Source organism: Lycorma delicatula, chromosome 1, assembly GCF_047948215.1.
Source record: "Lycorma delicatula isolate Av1 chromosome 1, ASM4794821v1, whole genome shotgun sequence".
NCBI lineage: Eukaryota > Metazoa > Arthropoda > Insecta > Hemiptera > Fulgoridae > Lycorma > Lycorma delicatula.
In genome coordinates, this window is record NC_134455.1 from 31,889,298 (window position 1) to 31,910,850 (window position 21,553).

At 29.8% G+C, this 21,553-nt stretch overlaps 1 protein-coding gene across 4 annotated transcripts in view; it reads left to right on the top strand.

The window, feature by feature from the left end:
- Positions 1 to 13,394: 13,394 nt before the first annotated feature.
- LOC142334491 (centrosomal protein of 290 kDa-like) overlaps positions 13,395 to 21,553 on the top strand; it is a 58,005-nt gene continuing 49,846 nt past the window's right edge. For 3 of the 4 annotated variants that reach the window (XM_075353634.1, XM_075353650.1, XM_075353641.1), the window contains exons 1-3: positions 13,395 to 13,595; positions 17,036 to 17,130; positions 18,716 to 18,854. In XM_075353634.1, coding sequence (XP_075209749.1) covers positions 17,096 to 17,130; positions 18,716 to 18,854 — 174 coding nt within the window. In that variant the 5' untranslated portion in view covers positions 13,395 to 13,595; positions 17,036 to 17,095. The remainder of the gene's footprint in view (positions 13,596 to 17,035; positions 17,131 to 18,715; positions 18,855 to 21,553) is intronic. The other variant, XM_075353659.1, reaches the window with a different exon arrangement.

Genomic DNA, 21,553 nt, shown 5'->3' on the forward strand with positions numbered 1-21,553 from the left:
TACCATCCCAACGATTTTCAAATTAAAAATGAATACATAATTATTTAAAATAAAAAGTTACTTAAAATTGAACATACTTATTCAGCCCAATGATTCAAATTGGAATTATTGCTTTTTGAATTAATATCTCTGTTAGTAATGATAATTTGTTGGATACTCTGTCATTCCCTCCACTAGTGAAATAACATTCACTAGCTTTAAAATTTTTCTAGCCTAGAACATCTGTGTCTAAAGGTTAATTTCTGTCTGTTGTAGGTATGTTTTGCCAGTATTGAAATATCATATATAGCATGAAACAATTTTTTCTTGTTACAATAATTTATTTTGGCCATTACTTGAATAAGTTTAACGATATATACTTATTACAAACAAAAACATTTTTGTGATTTCAACTGGAATCATCAGGCACCAGCTACAACTCATACTATTAGATTTGTATTAGGAATTTGAGGATTTATTTTATTTACATGTAATAGTTCCTCTGTCATTTTTAGAAAAATAGTTAAATTAAAAACAATTTTAAATTTGTGGTAGATTGTAATTTATAATAATAAAAAAAACTGAACTGTAGTTTGCTGTAAAATATTTTTAATTTTAAAAGAATGCTATCACTAAAAATAATGGTTAATTTTCTTGGCTCTTCATAAGTATAAAGAAAAAAATTTTTTGCCTGATAATTTGAAATAATGATTTTTCAAGAGTAAATCATATTATACTGAGAGTATTAAAACATTGATAGTCTATCTAAATGTACAAAATTGTAAGATGACTGTATTGAAACTTAAAAATTTTTTTAATTTTTGACGTTTGCTCTAGAGAAAAAAAATTTGTACATTTATACACATCAGGACACAAGTGGTGCATTACCTGATTCTTAAATAATTATACACTACAACTGTATTTATGAATGAATAATTTTTATGTTATAATATTACATTTCAGTAAATTTAAAATAAACTATTTTTTTGTCTAATTATCATTTCTCCCTCTATGAATCATGAGACCTTGCTGATGGAGAGGGGGCTTGAGTGCTCAGTGATACAGAGCAGCTGGACTTAAGGTGCAACCATATCGGAGAGGTATCTGTTGAGAGCCAGACTAAGGAATGATTCCTGAAAGAGGGCAGCAGTTCTTTCAGTAGTTATTAAGGACATAGGTTAGGAGGACTTAAACGGCCATATCAATATCACTCAATCTTTCGAGTACTGCGCAGCTCAAAGCAATAAAAAACTACGGCTGTTTTTTTTCCAAGAAAATCTAGCTTTCTGCATCTTCATGTACCAAAAATAGAGGAGCCTTCCTTGGTAAAATATTCCAGAGGTAAACTAGTCCCCTGTTTGGATCTCCGGGTGAGGACTACTAAAGAAGGGATCACCGGAAAATTAAAAAATAACATTCTACGAGTTGGAGCATGGAATGTTAGAAATCTAAAAAAAAAATGTTAGAAAGATTGGTAGGTTAGAATATTTAAAGAGGGAAATGGATAGGTTAAATGTAAATTAGTGAGGTTTGGTGGGAATAAGAAAATGACTTTTGGTCAGTTGATTTTAGAATAATTAACTCAGTATCAAATAATGGGCAGGCAAGAGTAGGTTTTGTAATGAACAAGAAGATAGAGAAAAGAGTGTAGTATTTCAAAAAGCTTAGCGTTAAGACTCATTGTAATAAGGATAAAATCAAAACCTAAGCCGACAATGATTGTTAACATCTATATGCCTACAAGTGCCCATAATGATGAGGTAGAGTGTGTATATGAAGAAATTGATAGACCAGTTAAATACATAAAAGGGAATGAAAGAAAATTTAATAATAATTGGAGATTGGAATGCAAGCATTGGAAAAGATAAGGAAGAAAATATTGTGGGTGAATACGGGCTGGGCAAAAGGAATGAAAGAGGGGACCAACTTATTGAGTTTCGAACAAAGTGTAATTTAGCAGTTGCCAATAAAATTCATTTTTCAGGAATTAGATGCTGATTTGATTACTCATATGAAATAGTCAAGAAATGTTGCAGAATTTAAATGGTGATGAAAACTTAATCCATATGTTTCTGTTGGATGAAGCTTATTTTCACTTGAATGGCTATACAAATGTACAGAATAATTGATATTAGTGCCCTGAAAACTTATTTCTGATACATGACAATCTATTTCCTGTGTGGGAGTCTGAAATTACCAGTTGTTATCAGGTTGAGTCTCGAAGAAAGTTACAACTTTAAAATTTGTTTGAAAAATGTCTGATTAAATGCAATGGTAAACTATATTAAGTTTATATATTGTGCATGTGTTTCTTCAGATAAACTTGTCTGAGCACTTTCAATCACCTTCCCCCCCCCCCCCGTATATATATATATATATATATATACACAAACCATCCCAAATTTCATTTAAATCGTTTCATCCAGTCTCGAGATATCAACCAAAACCAGGTCGATAAATATACATTTCTGGAATTCAGAAATGTAATTTTTCTGTTAAAATTGTGTTTTTTGATTAGAAGGGATCATGAATTGTCTGCAAATTAACCTGACATGCAGAAAATTGACCCAATTAGAATACTTTCCTTTTTGTAGTACATTATATAACTATAAAGGTGGGAAAGTAATAACATGGCTATTGTTGGTTTTATATATATATATATATATATATATATATATATATATATACTGTTGGTATTAATTTTGGATCAAAAGTTATTTAAATTATAATTCATTTTTTCAAGGAAAAAAGAGCAATTTGGTGAAAAAATTTAAAAGCTTAGTTATTCATTTGATATTAAGGAGAGAGTAGTGAAAATTTGATGATATATTATCAGCCAATAAATGTCATCCACTAAGCAGTGTTCAGGTGCACATCATGCTTTCTGTGCTAAATCACTTTATAAAAATAATGACCTCAAAATAGGATCAATAATCTGCATAATGGGTGGATATTGTCTGTTCAAGTAATTAACTTATGGGTTAAAAAGTTTGAGGAAACTAGTCCACATCAAATTTAAAACATAAAAGTAGCAAAAAAAGTTGGAATGTCAGAAAACATTGATAAGAGTTTGAATGTTGTTATATGTATGCAAAATGTTCTGATTAAACATGCATTATATCAGTGAATCGTCGAATCTTACATAAGGACTTAATTTTTCATTCCTATGAAATTCATTACTCAGAGATTAAAAGAAGCATCTTTTAATTCTTGATTTGGTTGCTCGTAAATGTTTTGTCAAGAAATGCTGCAGCATTTAGATGAAGAAATCTTAATCCACCATTCTGTCATATGAAGCTCATTTTCACTTGAATGGCTTTGTAAATAAGCAGAATTGTTGATATTGGAGCACTGAAAACCCACTTCAGATACATAAGAAACTGTTGAGTAGTACAAAGGTCACAGTGATGTGCACTTTTGTTTTCTGGCATTATTGGACCATTTCTTTTTCCTTGAAAAATAAACTATTAGAGAAACACTGCAACACATTACACAAGCATGGTCACAACATTTTTGAGGTAAGAATTAGTTCAGTTTCCACAAATTACCTGGTTCCAGAAAGATGATGCCACAAGTCATAGCACTGTTTTAAGAAAATTTTTTCAAATCATATCTTCAAAAATAGGGACAATGCCTGCTAGATTGTAAGAAATATTCACGTTAAAATAAAAACTTACTTAACTACAGAAGTTTTAAATTCTCCTGCATCACTGACTTATCCTTTATAAAAGAAATATTTTATTAACATTTAAGTGATTTTTGGATCCCAGTATCCAAACTCCCAATGATTCTAATTTGAATTACTAATTTTATCTTTTATTACAAAAAGAAAATCTCTGAATAAAAACTAGGTTTATTTAGGGCAAAATAAATAGATTATTCATTCTGGAAAGGGTTAAAACAATAAGTAGAATTACTTGCATTTACAAATGCATTAAATATACAACAATGAAATTATCATCACAGATAAATCTGTAACAGTGTTTCTTGCTTCATTATAGCATGCCAGTTGCTACTTTTTTTTTTTTAAAGTTGTTGATGTCTAGTATTTTTACATTTCTGGATTCTTAATATATTCTAATAAATATACTTTTAAAACGCACAACAAAATTTAATATTAATATTTCATCTTTTAAAAAATGTAATAACTTAGTAATGCATAATTTGATTATTTATTGATATTGCATTATGTGATATCTTAGCTAGATATTCTTATTTTCTTTCTATAAAACTTCACTACATAATCAACTAACTTTTCTTTCTAATGTACTCATTTTGCGTATTAGTAAACAAAATTAATTCATATGCATATGGCGTTAAATTCAACCATATAGATTCTAATACGTTCACAATTATAATTTACATTTTATTGTTAACAGTTTTAACTGGCTTTATAACTTGATTCAGTTCACTCGGCTCTTTTAGTTAAAAGTAACCAAAACGTACTCTTAATATTACCTAATGTCTGATAAAAGAATATGTATTTATCGTTTACACTGAATGCTTTCTATCAAGTAACTGTTCATAAGCTGCAATTTAATGTAACAAATGGTGATCTTTTAATATTGAAATGAATTCTGTAGAATTACTAAGAGATGAATATTTAACTTCTAGACTCATGATCATTTTTATAAATAAAATAATACAATATGTCAGTGTAACAAGCATTCAAATCGCTTGTATTTTGTAATCTAATTCTAGTCATTAATTTTTTTTTTAGACCGACTAGTAAATGATTGAACACAAAAGTCATATGCAACTGATAACATTTGATTTTACTTGAGTAGCAAAAACCAGACACTAGATTAGAAGACTGATTCACATTATGAGTTGAAATATCAATTTTAAGTTTAATATGGCACCTGAGTAACAAACAAGCATATAAAAGGTTATTTTGGTCATGGTCTTTAGATTAATAAGGTGTTGAGATAATAACTTCATTTATTTTATTCAGAGTGTCAGGGCTAAAGGTATCTAAAAGTAATGGCTTATATTTAGAAAACCAGTTGCCATAATCTCTTAACAGAAAATATCTCCAAGATTTCTTCTGTAAACTCAGAAGTGGAATAGCACATGTACAATAGTACATGAGTACAGTAAATGTAACAAATGAGCAGGCAAGCTGACACAATGCAGTTGTAGTCAGTTGAGAAGTAGAGCCCACAACAGAAGCTTCAGTGCACCCTTTGGTTACTGGAGTCTCAATCAGTTACGTGTGCAATGATGTGTACAAACTGAATGGAATATCATCAACCTTCCAACATCCAACCAAGTCTATTCATTAGTGGGATACAACTTTAAGAGAGATTGAAGCCTTCGTTTCACAAACCGGAAATCATACAAAAGTTTCAGTAAGTGGTAAGACTGTAGATTGTGTTGCATTGCATTCACTGCCAGTCCTAGAAAGTCAATTAGGCAGGTTACTTACAAACTGAAAATTCCTCATTCCATTGTTCACAACATTGTCATCAGCAGTTCCAGTTGTGACGCTATCAGTTTGCTGCAGAGGTAATCCACTATCGAAGACAATCCTAATTATCTTTATAAGTGGTTATTTAGTGGCCTTTCATACGTGAGGGGAAGTTAACAGGCACAGTTGTCAAATCTGTGTTATAAAAACCACCATACAGTAACTGAAAATGAAAAGATTACAGAAGTCAATGTCTGGTTAGGACTGCACAAAAATGGTGTTATTGGTCAATTTTTTTTTTTCATGAAGCCCTCTGTGACAGGACACATGTACCTCGATATGCTTGAGAACTTTACTGTCCCTCAGATTCCTGCAGACTTCAGTTTCCAACAAGATGGTGTTCCACCAGTTTCATCAAGATTTTACTATGTTCTTCAACAACACTTTCACTGTATGTTGGATCAGATGAAGAGGTCAAACTGCATGGCCACCTAGATCTCCGGTAACACTTCTTTGGATTTTGTTGCTTAGAGATTTATTAAAAGTTGTGTGTGCCAAAGAAAAGTTTGAGATTTGAACGATTTAAAGAGAATTCTTCAAATCTTTTATAGAGAATTGTTGAAGCTGTAATAATGCCACAGATGCTTCTTAACAACTTGAAAGAATTAGATTATCGTCTAGTCTGCCAAGCCGCAAAAATTATATTAACTGATCTCTTAATATAAGCTGTTATTTTTGGATACCTCTAACTTGATCACCCAGTATAAAGAGAAGTCTATATTGTAATTAACTACTGTATTACATTCATCAATCAGTCTACCTTGACATTACTGGTTTCCATAATTGGTTCTCATGTACTAAATTAAAATTTCCAGTTTTAAATTTCAAATTATAATAATTAATGATAAAGTTCATTATTTTTATAACAGAGATGTCAATTATTATGGATTATCCATTAATGTAATTCCTACTGATTTTTTTATTTAATTAAAAAGTTCTAGATAGCCCTACTTTTATTATGGACTTCACAGCTACATTAATGTTAATAAACTGCTTAATGGAACAAGACTGTTACAAAAACATACTGTATTCCATACTGGAAGGTTAATGTAGGGGTGAACTGAGCCTTGAGATTTAAAAAAAAGGCAATTTGAAAATCCCAGACTGCGAAGGGTCGTTTAAACCCCCAATCAATCAAAGCAAATTCAAGTATGTAAATTAGTAATCAATTTTTCATCTTTAATGGAAACAAATTAAAGTAGTGAAACAGTACCATCATTAATATGGAAATGTTATTTACAAATTTTATAGTTGAACATAACAAATGCTCCCAGCATTTTGGGCAAAATTATTACTAATTAATTATTTTGTGTGGACCATGCAATCCCCTGCTCCACGTTATGATCCCAGATACATTAATTATCCAGTCAGCAATGCAACACTGATGGATCATAGTTCTGTATTGTTGCATGAACTAAAATTCAGATCGACAACACTTTGGTTGTTTGGGTACAATTACAGCATAATTTTGAAATTATTAATTTTCAGATTGTTATAGATAATACAGTTACAAAATATAAATTCCTACTGTCCTCAACCAGAATTAAATCAATGATTTTTTCCCCAACTCAGAGAAACTGAATAAAGTCAAACATATCTATTAAACCAAAACTTAAAAAATCTTCACTTCAGCAAGACTATAAATATATCTGAACTTGCCATGCAACATATCTATAAAACCAAAACTTGTTAAAAAATCTTTACTTCAGCAAGACAATAAATAAAATTTGAACTTGCCGTGCAATTACTGACTTTTCCATATTTCAATTTTAAACTCTTGACAGTTAATTATAATTACAAATGTATGTATACTTTTTTCCATAACATATATTTTGAAAAAAGAGAAAAATCAAATGATTGTTCTTATACCGACCGATCTCTTCAAGATAGCTAAAAAAATAACTAAGCTTTGCAATAAATGCCATGCTAACACAACAGAGCAATATTATAATAATGAATAAGTGGCATAGTCTAAGCAAGAACTTCACAAGAGATGATCCTGGAAGTTTTTTTAGAACGTAAATTGATGTCTTGTTTGTCTAAGATACATCTTAACCCAATGATGTCATATTTAAATTCCCTGGCAGTATGTTGGAGAACACAGTAATACATAAAAAATCAACCAATAAATATTTTTCTCTGAAAATGTCCCACAGTTCCAATTATATTTGTTTTTCTCTCTGTTAGCCTTCTATATAAATATGGAAAAAATTCCAATTATCTTAAAACAGTATGTGACCTTGGTCCAACAATGGTTCACACATGTCATTCACAACGTTAGTACTGGCAGGAAGAGGTACTGAGGTAGTACTAGCATATCATCACCTAAATAAATTTTGAAACAAACAATAGCTTAAACTAGATTCACAAATTTTGTAAAATTTTATTCCAAATCTTGTCGTTTAGATCTACTACATTGCAAAAATGAAAGGCGACCTCTGAATTTCATTAGACTTTCATCCAAACCTATGTTCTGAGAAGGGAGATGTAATTTGGAAAATTTTGTATGGTAGGCTTAATTTTTTTTTAGTTTATAATTTTCATTGTTGTTGCTAGTGAAATGCAAAAAACTTGAAAATAGATTGAATCTCTCTCTGCTCATTGTTTCGCGAAATATGGGTGTGTCAATGCATCTATTTTTACTACGAAACAATTGGATATGCGATTTTTACACTTACAACATCAAAATAACATCTATCATAGTTTGAAATCATTTATTATCATCTTTCAACTGTTTCTTAATGTGATTGTTCAGTTGCTTTGTAGCATATTTAGCTTCGTCACAAATTTTATTAAACAAAGGTTCCATATATTCTGAAAAAATTTTAAATTCTGAAGGTGGATCTGACTTAAACTTATTCAATATATCTTCATAAACACCACTATGTTTAGTAAAAGAATATATAATGGAGTTATTTTGAGTTTTTATCCAATTCCAATCACTTTGTTTTTTCTGTAAAATACTCCTTGCCAGATTATACTATCTGAAGAGAATACAGCTAGAAAATCAAACTTAGTTTATGGTTTCAAATGGTATTGCCAACAGCTCTTCTATGAATGCTAACATTATTCAAGTACAGTTAAAAAATATAAAATAATACATTTTACAATAAACAACATACAGGTGAATTACGTCGCATGTATGGTAAAACAATACTTAAAGTTAACATATAATTGGACAGGATTTACAAAGGAAGATATAGGTTCCAAGTTAATATTAAATGCATACATATATAAAATGATATAATAAAGGAATTTATGTAATCAGTTTAACTGTATATAGTGATAACTCTTTATTACTCAAATTAACTGAGAAAACAGATTAATTATATAGACAAAAACTCTGATAAAGACTTAAATAATTAAACATACTGCTTTAATAAATGAGGAAATTAGAATTTTTTGCTTATAGAACTACTCTGCAGTACATATTTTCTTACTGTATGCCAATTAAATGTGCTTAAAATAAAGACAGTATAATTTAATTATGTAAATCCAAATGGTTGAAACTAAAAAGGTGGAGACCCAATTTTATTGTTATTTTTGTAATTTGATAGTGTTAATGATTATTTTTGTGCATTTTATAATAGAGGTATAAGATGACTGATTACAAATCTGTGGTAAAAAAAAAGAAAATAATCACTATTAAAACAAAATTAGAGAAGATAGAAACAATATATACAAAAAATGATGTAGCAAATGAATTGGGGGCTTGTAAAATTTAACTAGTACAACAATAAAAAACCAACTCAATTTTTAATTTTTGCAGAAAAATGGTACTTTCAAAATTTTATAAAATTTATTAGAAAATATTGAACATCTTTAAAGAAGGTGGTACTCAAAAACATATCTGTACGACATATTTTTTTAATTGATAAAATATATTAAACTAGCACCAGTTTCTACATCCAATATAAACCATGCTGATGATCAAAACTTTTCATAATAAGTAAAGTATGATTCTCAACACAGATATTGTAAATTTAATAAATCTAAAAAATTTTTAAATAATCTTATAGTTGTCATGAGAAAGAAACCTAAGCATCGCAACAACTTATTCAATGGTGATATCATTTTTATTGGATTCTGTGGTTTTCAAAATATTTTAAGTAAAAAACCCTTCACACTTCAACATAGGAGAAACCAGAAAACAAACTACAAGAGAGTATGTGGTCAGGAATATAGCAGAAACCATGATCAATAACATTTGAGGAATCTGAATAAAGAATTAAAAACATAAATAGAGACCTGTAATATGACTGACTACCTTTCCACCTCCAAGAGATAAATTCAGATGGTGGAAATAACTTATAAAAATGAAGCATGTCAATATTAGCAGAATCAGTCAAAGAATCACAAGATGTTGGTTTAAATAGTAATGATCCCCTTGATAAAATTTTATAAATACCTTTCTTTTTCCTGTTTAGCCTCTGGGAATTATTGTTCAAATATTACTTCAGAGGATGGATGAGGATAATATGTATGAGTGTAAATGAAGTGTAGTTTTTTTTTTCTCCAGTATTTATACCACTATAGTATACCTAGCAGAGATAAATCTTGGAAAACCGCTTAACATTTTTAAAAACTTTCACTCTTAACTTTAAAAAAAACAATTGAGACTTTCTGAAATTGTCATTTAATGATTTCCTTACTGGTAAAAAACTTTACTTGACTACCTAGATTGTTGGCGGTTCATTAATAGTAATATTTACTGACACTTTGAACTTTGCACTTCAGTAATCTTAGAGATATTTTTGAATTTGTTTTGTTTAGTATGGTCTTTTGATATATGATAACATGCACAATTGGCAAGCCCTGTGAAGAATTAGAACATGTGACCTAACATTGGTTCATGACCTTTAAGGAACTCCATCCTTCATAACCGAGAGTATAACTGATGTAGAATTTTTCATGCCAGTAATTGTGAACTGAATAGAAAAGTATCCTAGATAGCAGTGTAGTCTGTGTTCTGAATTAAACCCGTCAATGTTTTGTTCAGATGATAACTAAAAAACAAATTAGATCTTTTTAATGAGTCCCTTGATTGTATTAAACATCTAGAAATTTAACAAATTCATATGTAGCCTTAGTCAAACCAAAGTTGTAGCTTAAAGAATCATCTAGAAAGTACATATCAAGAGGTTGCAGGACTAATTATGTCCCTGGTTTTACTGCTAATGCTGAAGAGCTCTTCCTGAGGTATCAAGAAATTCTTCTTATGTGATTCGTATTAGAAGTTTAATTCCCTTAATAAGTAAGGAATATTTGAAGAATTTCCATTTTAAATAAATAAGTTTCCTGATTATAAACAAACTGTGGTTCTAGAGACTGGTTGGAAAAGATTTTTTAACCCTTTTTTAAATATATATATTTTAAAAAAATACATATTTCTTTAGATAAGAATTCATAATTTATTAAAATCAGAAACTGCAGATTTATTTAATCAGTTAAACTTTTAAATTATTTTATTGCTTAATTTAATATGGTATTTAAAACTTTTCCTTCACAAACATAGTATTTTAATGTTAATATAGGGAGTCATTCTTCAATTCAAAAACATGGCTTTTTCTGATCTAAAATAATAAAGTAATTTAATTTGTATTTTCTCTATCCTTAAACAATATATTTGCCAGCAGCGCTGCATTTAAATCCAAAGGTGTAAAATTTAATTTTCAAATACAGTAGATGAGAAACATTCCAAAAACCATTTGGAAAAATCAAATAAAATATGTTTTTTTTTTTTTTGTTCATGAGTCAGAGAAATGCCATTTATACATGCCCCATAAATGGGGCAGTGTTGGACTCGAATAGATTCCGCTAGATGTTACTGAGCGTATGTATACCTGCACCCTACCGACTAAAACTCTTGTCTCACCGATTTTCTCCCCCCCTGGGGTCGGCCCTGCAATGCAATGAAGCATACTCGGCCCTGAGAGGTGCCATTGAGCTCAGGGGATCTAGAGTCCCTGTCCATCCACCAAGTTAAGATATTAGTAATTTTAATCGAGAGCTAAACTTTGAAGATTCCTGACAATGCACAGAGCAAATTAATTGCACATAACTAATATTACAACAAAAAATTCTTTTTTTTTTTTCATTTTTTTAATATAACTATAAAAGTTTGCTCATTTTTTCTACTTTAAAGATCTACTGAAAATTATTATCAATTTCTGTAGGGGAAGACGTCCATCTTGTTACAATTCCAGTTACCTTCTCCCATACCTCCTCCCCTTGTCTTAATGTAGGTAGGAGTCTGTCATACGATTTCTGGTCATGGTACTTCTTCAGATCTAAGATCAATTGTAAGTATCAAATCAGAAAGCATCATAAGGTGTAAAATATTAATTGTAAGTAGATTTGTTTCTATTGTTACAAATCTGTAGAATTCTTGTTGATGCTCTGGTTCTCTTTAGGTTACAAGATTCACTAGAGACAATATGTGAACTTCCTTAACATAATTTGTGTCTTTTTTTTTTTAGAAGGCCGATAGTATTTTGGAAAAACAAAGCTATAACACAGCAATACTCTGATTTTTATTAAGGGTGCAGGAAGGAGGCTATAGAATTACTGGAGCTTAATTCACCAGGTTGATCTAGTGGTAAATGTGTCTTCCAAAATTAGCTAGTTTGGAAGTTAAGAGTTCCAACATTGAAACTAGTAAATGCAGTTACTTTTATACGGCTTGAATACTTGATTGTGGATACCAGTGTTCTTTGGTGGTTGGGTTTCAATTAACCACACAGCTTTGAAATGGTTGAACTGAGACCATACAAGACTACACTAATATATATCATCCTCTTCTTTTTTTTTCTGTTTAGCCTCCGGTAACTACCGTTTGGATAATTCTTCAGAGGATGATATGTATGAGTGTAAATGAAGTGTAGTCTTGTACAATCTCAGTTCGACCATTCGTGAGATGTGTGGTTAATTGAAACCCAACCACCAAAGAACACCGGTATTCACGATCTAGTATTCAAATCCATGTAAAAATAACTGGCTTTACTAGGACTTGAATGCTGTAACTCTCGACTTCCAAATCAGCTGATTTGGGAAGACGCGTTAACCACTAGACCAACACAGTGGGTTAATATTTATCATCCTAGGAAGTAATATCTGAACGGTGATTCCCAGATGCTAAACAGGAATAAGAAAAAAAGACTTAATGGATCAATAAAGGATTAGAATCTCCCTCTACTAGATGATATATTTCTGAAAGTAAAAAGTCCGTTTTGAGAAAGAACAATGAATATTGATTGGTGTATCTCAATTTTTACACTACTGAAAAAGGAGTGTAATTTATATAGGATCCATGTATGTTTGTTCCACAGTAGCAGCTGAAAAATTGAACCAATTTAGATGTATGACCCCAAGTTGGAATCATTTTACCAGGAGTCATAGGTTATATATATATATATATATACACACACGTTTCAAAAAATTATACTATATACAAAATTATCATTCACACGCTCTTTAATTAACCTATATTAAAGAACTGTTAGTTGTTTTTTTTTGAACAATCGTTTTATTTAATATTTTTGGTACTGCAAATAATTCAGAGGAAGTTTATTTTTGAATAATTTATTTTTAACCACCGTTAGGTATTGCCAATGTATCTTTCCAAATTTATCTTATGCTTCGTAATTGATAGTAGTTTAATGGGTGGTGGTATGTTTAGTGGTGGCAAATTTAGTAACTTATTTTAATTTTAATTTAATTTTTTTTTCCAAATTCAGGTATAATTTTTCAGATAATACCTAAATTACAGCTTTGGTATCACAGTTTCTAATTTTTTTTCCTCCGAAAGATTATTTTGCGCGTATTTCAGTATTATCTCTGAATAATATACAATATTTTTATAATTTCTAATACTGACATCCAGAGAGCTATTTTACGTTAAAAAGAATTAATATTTCATTTTTTGAATTTGCAGCTAGAATTATTATTGCAGCTTCAAGTGAGCACTGGATGTGAATGTTTAGTGATAGTTTGAGTTTATCGTTCGTTTGTTATTTTGCTTATTTTGTTAACTACTAAAAGTCCTCAAACACCAAATATTTAGTTTAAAAACTGCAACTCGTCCAGGAAGATATGAAAAAAGCACATGCTAATATAGAAGGAAGTGCTGATTTATTTTTAAGTTCAGGTAACATTTGTAGGTTATGCCAAATTTCAAACAATGTTTTTCTAATTTAACATACACACATTTAATCATATTAATATGTCGATAAGTTTAACCCACTGTTTTTGATATTACTGTAGTTGTATATAAGAATATTTTACCTACAAACCAAAAGCTTGATCGTAGGTAGGGTTATCACATTGTATTTAGAGAAAAAAAGAATAAAAACTATCTTCTTACACACACCCAGATTTCTTCAGTTATCTCTTCCAGTACTCCCCCCACACAGATACTTACAGAACACAATATTTACACCAATCATGTATATTATCATAATATTTAATATTGACTTCTCTTTCATTTAAACTAAATCACCATTGAATATAGTGCTTCCATCTCTAAAGTAGGAAATCCATTCTTTTTAAGTTAAATTTAAATTAAAATTACAGGTACTTCTTACACTACTTAGCAGGGAGTTAAAGAACTTAGGTGTTAAAGATTTTTGAAACGGTGCACAATAAGGCCTTGGAAGAGTAACATTTACTGCAAATGTCTGCCTAGTTATATAATAGCGTTCCCCTTTAGCTATCACCACCCTGTTTTTACCACTTCATTGAAAAAGGTTAGAAGATCTTATAAACAAAGAAATCCAATGCAAAATACAGATATTTACTGAAAATATAGGGAAAGAATGTTTACCTACTTGCACCACACATTACCAGTACACTAGCATTTTGTAAAATTATAATCAAATCAAGAGAGCCAAAATGTTGATCTGTAGCAATGCAATCCAATCCATAGTTTAATTTTGAATGAATTAGAGAAATGATTTGTCAAACATCCATAGAAAAAATATTTTTTAATATATGTAAACAAATATTTCTTATCAACTACCATCAACCCTCATCTACCATCAACCCTTAGTATTTAATAGAATTTACCCAAGATATTACTGAAACTGGCATTGTAGTTGTATAATAGCACAGTCAACACTGGTATGTTAATGGAGTAATAACCTGGAAGCAAATTATAAAGAAGAAATTAGATATTTGATTTTTAACGCATTCCAGATCAATCTACAACCTATCACTATTCTTAACATCTGCAATAAATATTTGCTTTCTCTTACCATAAAATTTATGTGAAATAGGTCATTAACAAATTATAAATAGAATAGGTTCTTAATAACTGGGCCCTGGGGAATATTCAATTAACCTGAAAGTTATTGCTCACACTGTCGCGCATAATTATGGAAAATAGGAAAATAATTCTTGAAATTTTGTCGCATCTGGGAATTACCTTTCAAGTATTACTTCAGATGCTATATGTATAAGTGTAAATGAAATGTAATTTTATGCAGTCTCAGTTCTACGATTCCTGAGATGTGTGGTTAGTTGAAACCCTACCACCAAAAGTGGTAGCGTTTTGACCTTTTGTACAGAGGTCCGTCCCGGTCAGGTAAGACAAATCATTTATCTCATCCTCTGAAGAAATACCTAATGTTGTACCCATTAGACCCTAACTTTGGACCACCAACACTGCTATCCACGGTCTAGTATTCAAATCCCTATAAAAGTAACTGCCTTTACTAGGACTTGATCGCTGGAACTGTGGAATTGCCAAATCAGCTGATTTGGGAAGACACCTTCACCATTAGACCAACCCAGTGGGTTGAGATGGAAAACCTAAGCTAAACAAACTCAACTTTACTAAATTAGAATTAAATATTCTTTTGTTAAGTAAAATTTCAAAAGTGGAATGACATAAGGAAGGTATGAAAAGTAAACTTTTGCTTTTTTTCAAAATCAGAGGGCTAGTGTTAAACATCAATTTTGGAATAGGAAAAAAATTCTTGAAATTTTATCTTGGTCAGAATTGGAATTTTTCATATTCAAATTCTCTCATTTGTAGCTGTATTAGGAAGACGTTCTGTAAGCTTAAGGAAATAAATAAAACTATTTGTTTGATCGACTGTATGGTTGGTGGTAAATAATATTATTTATCAACGTTTAGAAAGCTCATTTTTGAGGGATTATAGATGGATGGTTTCAAACTTCTTGCTACCTATGGTGTCCAGTCACAGTACTCTATCCCCTCGAAAGTTCTGTTAGCAGTGTCAACAACTCTACATCAGACACCCGTTGTAGAAATAGTGAATATTATATGTTAACTTTTTCTAAACTTTACTAAAGTGGTTTTGATCGACTGAAGAAATGTAATTGATCTTGAAAAACATATGTGGAAAAGAGTAAATTTAACTTAATCCATTTTGATTCTGTTTAAGTTCTGCAATGAAGGAATAGTGGGAATAAGTTAAAACATTTTTACTGTTAGGATTCCTGTAAGGGAAGATGACAAACAGTCCTGGCTAAGACGATAAAATATCCAGACCTTGTAAGGAAATACCTTTGTGGGTTGATCATTTCTTTTCTTCATTTGTAGCGTTTAATTAATTTTTTTTCTGGATAAGAGGACAATAGGAATAAGGTTACCTGCAGCACTGCATTATTTGGAGACAGTTGGTGAAATTGTTTCCTGAATGATTAGAAAATTGACTCTGGCAGTGAGATAATAACTAGAAATCATAAAACAGATTTACATCCCAACCCCTGTAGGGGAAGACGCCCATCTTGTTACAATTCCAGTCACCATACCTCCTCCCCTTGCCTTAATGTAGGTAGGAGTCATACGATTTCTGGTCATGGTACTATGTTGTAGTGTAATTTTTCTATATTGAGGACTTCTTTTCGTATACAGGCCATATTAGTTTCTGTGAAAGGTCTGACCTTATTGATTCTATACTTGATTGTTGGTTTTTCATTTGGTTCTTGATATTATTTCTCAGATATTCTTTTTGACTATCAGTTTATTCTTTATGATTGGTATTATTTCAGCCGTTGTAGGTCCAAGGTTTGAATTCCGGTTAGGCATGTCAATTTTTATTCCTACAAACTGTGCATGCATTCCAACTTCTCTATCAAAATGTTGCAGCATGAAAATGATGCTTAACATTTCATCTTAGTGGAAAAGTTAACACACATAATGTCTGCATCTAGGGATCATAAATCCCCTAAAAATTCTTACTGTAAAAAGGACTTCCCAAAATTAAATGCTTTCTTTGCAATATCTCAATGGCAAGTTTACAGTGCATTTTTTTTTCGCTGAAGTAAGCGTAATAGGAGTTTCTTATTTGGATATGCTGTGTACATGGCTCTTTCCTCAACTGCAAGATGGAGCAGAGAATTTTATTTGGCAACAAGATCATGTACCTTCTTACTGGCATAACTGTATGGGGTTGGTTGAATGATATTTTCCTCAACCTGTGGATTAGATTGCTTGACCTAATGTTTGTGGTAGCCTCCAAGGCACCTTATCTGATGCCATGTGATTTTTCCTGTGGGATTTGTGAAAGATATTGTTTATGTGCCTCTGATACCTACTAATCTACTCTGTTTGAAGCACAGGATAGAAGCAGCTGTTGGTTCCATTACTCCATACATGGTGGTTAAAATTTGGAGCAAACTATGCTATCAATTGGATGTGTGCCACATGATGAAAGGTTTGAGAAAGAAAGACTTTGATTAATTATTTTAAGTCAAAGTTAAGAGATATTAAATAGCTTTAAAACCCCAATATTCTTTTTTTTATACCTTGTATATGTCAGATTTTGTAAAGAATGATAAGTAATTTTATTCTGTATGTAACAAAAAAGAACTGCTCTAGCATTTTCCAGGAAGGTAAACTGTAGGAAAATCCTAATCCAACTAGTTACTCCTAATGATAAAAATTAATTTTTTAGCTCATGAAAAAATGCCAAACCCGATTGGGATTTGAAATCAAAATTTTCTGGATGAAAGTGATAGAGATACTACCACTTTGCTGTAGAGATTAGCACAATCAAAAGCAAAAAGACTTTTTTTTAATGATGGGAGAAATAAATGAATAAAATCAGTACTGAATAAAATAATTTAAAAATTGTGAATAACAAATAATTCAGTACTTATTTAAACAAGTATGGTGAAAATTCAGGATTATATAAACGACTAGATAGAATAAACTATGTTTATTTATTACCATTAATGATGTACAGCATAGAAGTCATTATAGTGCAAATTAAATAGATTGTACACTAATTAATATTTGTAAATGAGATGAAAGCAAAATGTTATTCAAAATAAAGTTTTCTAAAAGCATGCAACATTTTATACCTTGTATGCACCGGTAAGTTGAGTAGTTATGTAGATTTTACTTCTCAAAGTAGACATTTTATTTAAAGTCTGTTGGTTTGAGGTTTTGAGAAAGAGTATCTGTTACAGTTGATTGCTTTTGTGAGGGTGAGGTAAAATAAAATCTAATTTTTTGTTGTGTTTATATTCATGTGTGAAGTTTAGTAATTATAGGAAATAAAACTATAATAACATAGTAAATTTAATGTATTTAAATAAATCATCACATCCACTGTATTTCAAAATTAAATGTAAATTATTATAATATAAATGCAATTAAATTATAACATTTATTAATTTGAAAAATATCTCAGTTAATATTTTTTTTTAAAATTAACCTAAACTAATCTGATTTTTATTAAACTAAAAAAAAACTTGTTTAGTTTTCTTATCAGACCTTACTTAATATTTGTATACGTTAATGCAAACAAAGTGAAAAATTATTGGTGTTGGAGATGACCAAATACTGTTTTAAATGAGTTCATATTTAAAATAACATATGTTTTAAGTTCTTATGTTTTGTTTTGTTAAAATAACTTAAAAATAAAATTAAAAGTAGGAAAATATTAATCTCCAAAGTTTCTAAAGCAAGTATGAGATTTATTTTAATTAGTCATTAACTTATCTTATGATGTGATGTATGTTCTTTTAAATATTTTTCCTATTTTGTAATGATTTGGCAACAACTTTTGTAATGATTTGGAGATCAACAGCACTCATCTAAGTGCTGTTGCCAAATCAGATGACTGCTGTTGATCTACATAAATAGGTTATGCAGAAAATAATGAATGTTTACTTTTTATTCAATTGTTATAAAAAAATAACATTTTTGAACATAAGAAATCCATCAAAATAGTACTCTATTTAAACTAACATTTCTTTGTTTAGAAATGTGTTTTATTACATTTTGTGTTATAGGCACTTAAAAGAAGATACCAGGAAGCCATCTGCTATTAGTATATTACAGCATCAACTACAGGAAGCTCAAGGCAAGATAGCTCTTTTGGAAGCAAAGGTTAGAGATGCTGAAGAAGATGCACAGTCAAAAGCTGAAGAGGTGAAAATAATTGTTTATCACATATGATCACCCGTTTCTTGCTTATGTTATTTATTATTATTGTCCTTTATGCATTACTATATATGTAATTTTTTAATTTAAAAGGTCTAATGTAATTTTTATGGCTAGAGCTATCATTAACATTAAGATATCTCTGTAAAATAATAATTACACCAATGTGTTAATTATTCATCTTCATATAGAATTTGGTGAATAAGATTCAACTGAAAGTGTAAATTAGTTCAATTATGGACTTATGCGACTTTTGTGCTTGTATAACTTTCTGAAACAGTATTATTTGTTCTATAAATATTTTAATATAATTTTATTCATTTTTTAAAATATTGGTCAGTTTATATGATTATAAAGAAAGAAATTGGTTAACACACTTTTATATAGTCATGATATATTTATTTTTTCATACAAATTTACAGTAGGCTGACAACTTCTCCATAAAAAAGGATGATGCGTGTGTTTGTTTGTTGTATGTGCTCACATTTTTATTTTAGCTGCTATTTGTGCAGAGCAAACCAATGATGGTGCACCGGGTTGCTGCACGCAGTGCATAAATGATTCATTCATTTATACTTCTCAACAATTCATTCATTCATTCGAACAATTTATATTTCTTAATATGAACAATTTATATAAAATTATATTTGTGTTTTGAGGATAAAAAAGGAAACCATTAGTGTTGAGCTGTATTAAGAATCACAACTCAAAAAACAGTAAAAATGTTCAGGATTTTGAAGCCTTCATTGCAAAAGATTTGTCGTTGTTAGTAGGATAAATTCACGAACATTAATTTAGTTACAATTTGAAAAAAAATTCAACAAAATCATGTGTAATGAAACATAAACCACATAAAATTTTCACAGTTGGCAGTAGGTCTGCTTTTAGTTTAGTCTAGTCCAATAATAATAATTACTAATGATTTTTGTTTCATGTGAAAATACTTGCCCAGGGCTTGAAACCATGAACTAATGAAAAATAACTATTATATATCGGAAATTTAAAAATTAAACATGTTTAACTCAATATTTCATAATGAATCAAGAATGTTTAGTAATCCAAGTGACTCATTAAATATCAGAAGAATTACAGTTGACAGAAAATAAACTGAAGAAATATAAAGTGGCGAATGAAATTTAATTTTACCTAAAGAGAGTTCAAGTTGTTAATTCAGTTCACTTATCAATTTATTATTAGTATTGGAATGTGTTATAAAATGCAACCATAATAATTTGTTTTACATCTTTATATTTAAAAATAATATTATTAAATAATAATATATTTATTATAAATAAGAATATTAATATATATAATAAATATAATATAATATATATATTTAATATATTTTTATAATATAATGTAAATATTTTTGCAAATATTTAAGTTTAATTTTTTTTCTTCTATTTTGTTATTAATTTTATATCATTTTTGTCTGGCAATGATAATTATTATTTAAACTATGAATAAATTATATTTAAATTGTAAATTCCTCACTGAAAATATTGATTTTAGTATTGTTTATATTACTCCATAAGTACTTTTTTTTAAATTAAATATACTCGTACTTTAAATCATTGAGACTCAAACCTTTTTACCCATCACCCACATTGAGAATCAAAAATTTTCTAGCGCCCCAAAATGTTTAAACTTATCATCTGTTAAAAATAATAATTACAATTGGTGTTTTTAAGATGCGCTATTTAAAACAGCAATTACATTATTGTTTTTAAGAGTGGCATACATTTTGAAGTATTTTTGTTAAAATTGCTTTCAAAAAGATTACAATTCAGGTTTCTCACAACTAAATGTTGGTAATGATTGACTTAATGTACAGCAAACACTTCTGGAACTTTATTTTTTAAGTATGCTTTGAAACCTTTGTGACACCCTGTCATAGCCAGCTGGAGCGCCATCAGTAGCAATTGACATAATATTTTTCAAAAGAATTTCATTTTCATCACATAACGTTTCCAGTGTATTATGTATGATTTCTCCTTTTGCATCTGTCTCTAAATTTCTAGTTCTTGCCATTTTCTCATCTTTGATAAACCTCACATATGACAACAGTGCTTCATTAGTTGGTAAAGAGGACTTATCCAACTGGAATGAAAACTGGCAAGTCTTCAGATGATTGCATAATGATTCTTCAATATTTTCAGCCATCTCATCAATTCATCTTTGCACAGAACTATTGTTCAAAGGAATTTTCAGATATACCTGCTGCTGGTTTATGGAGCACAGAGGTTATTACTTCGTTTACTGCCGGTAAATTTAAAGCTTCTCCAATAGTGTGTGGTTTGCCTGTTTTAGCAATTAACAATGAGATATTGTACGAAGCTTGAAGTCTGTCATTGTCTTGCTTGGAAGCCTCTCAAACACATTTTTATATAGTTGGTTGAGCTACGTACATCTTTTCTAGGTTTTGAAAATGGGCCACATCTTTGTCTTTCTTATCTGAGTGGATTTTATTAAAATGATCTTGTCGCCTGGAAGGCTTCATTTGAAAAGGTTTTTTGACAAATAAGGCACATTGGCGTTGATGGATTTGTGGGATTTTCGATAAATCTGTATTTAATATATTCCTTACTGTACTGCAATTTCTTTTTTCTTGCTTCTGAGATGGTTTTAATTTAACAAATATGTGAGTAAAAGACTGACTTTAAAAAAAACCTGCTATTGATTGCACG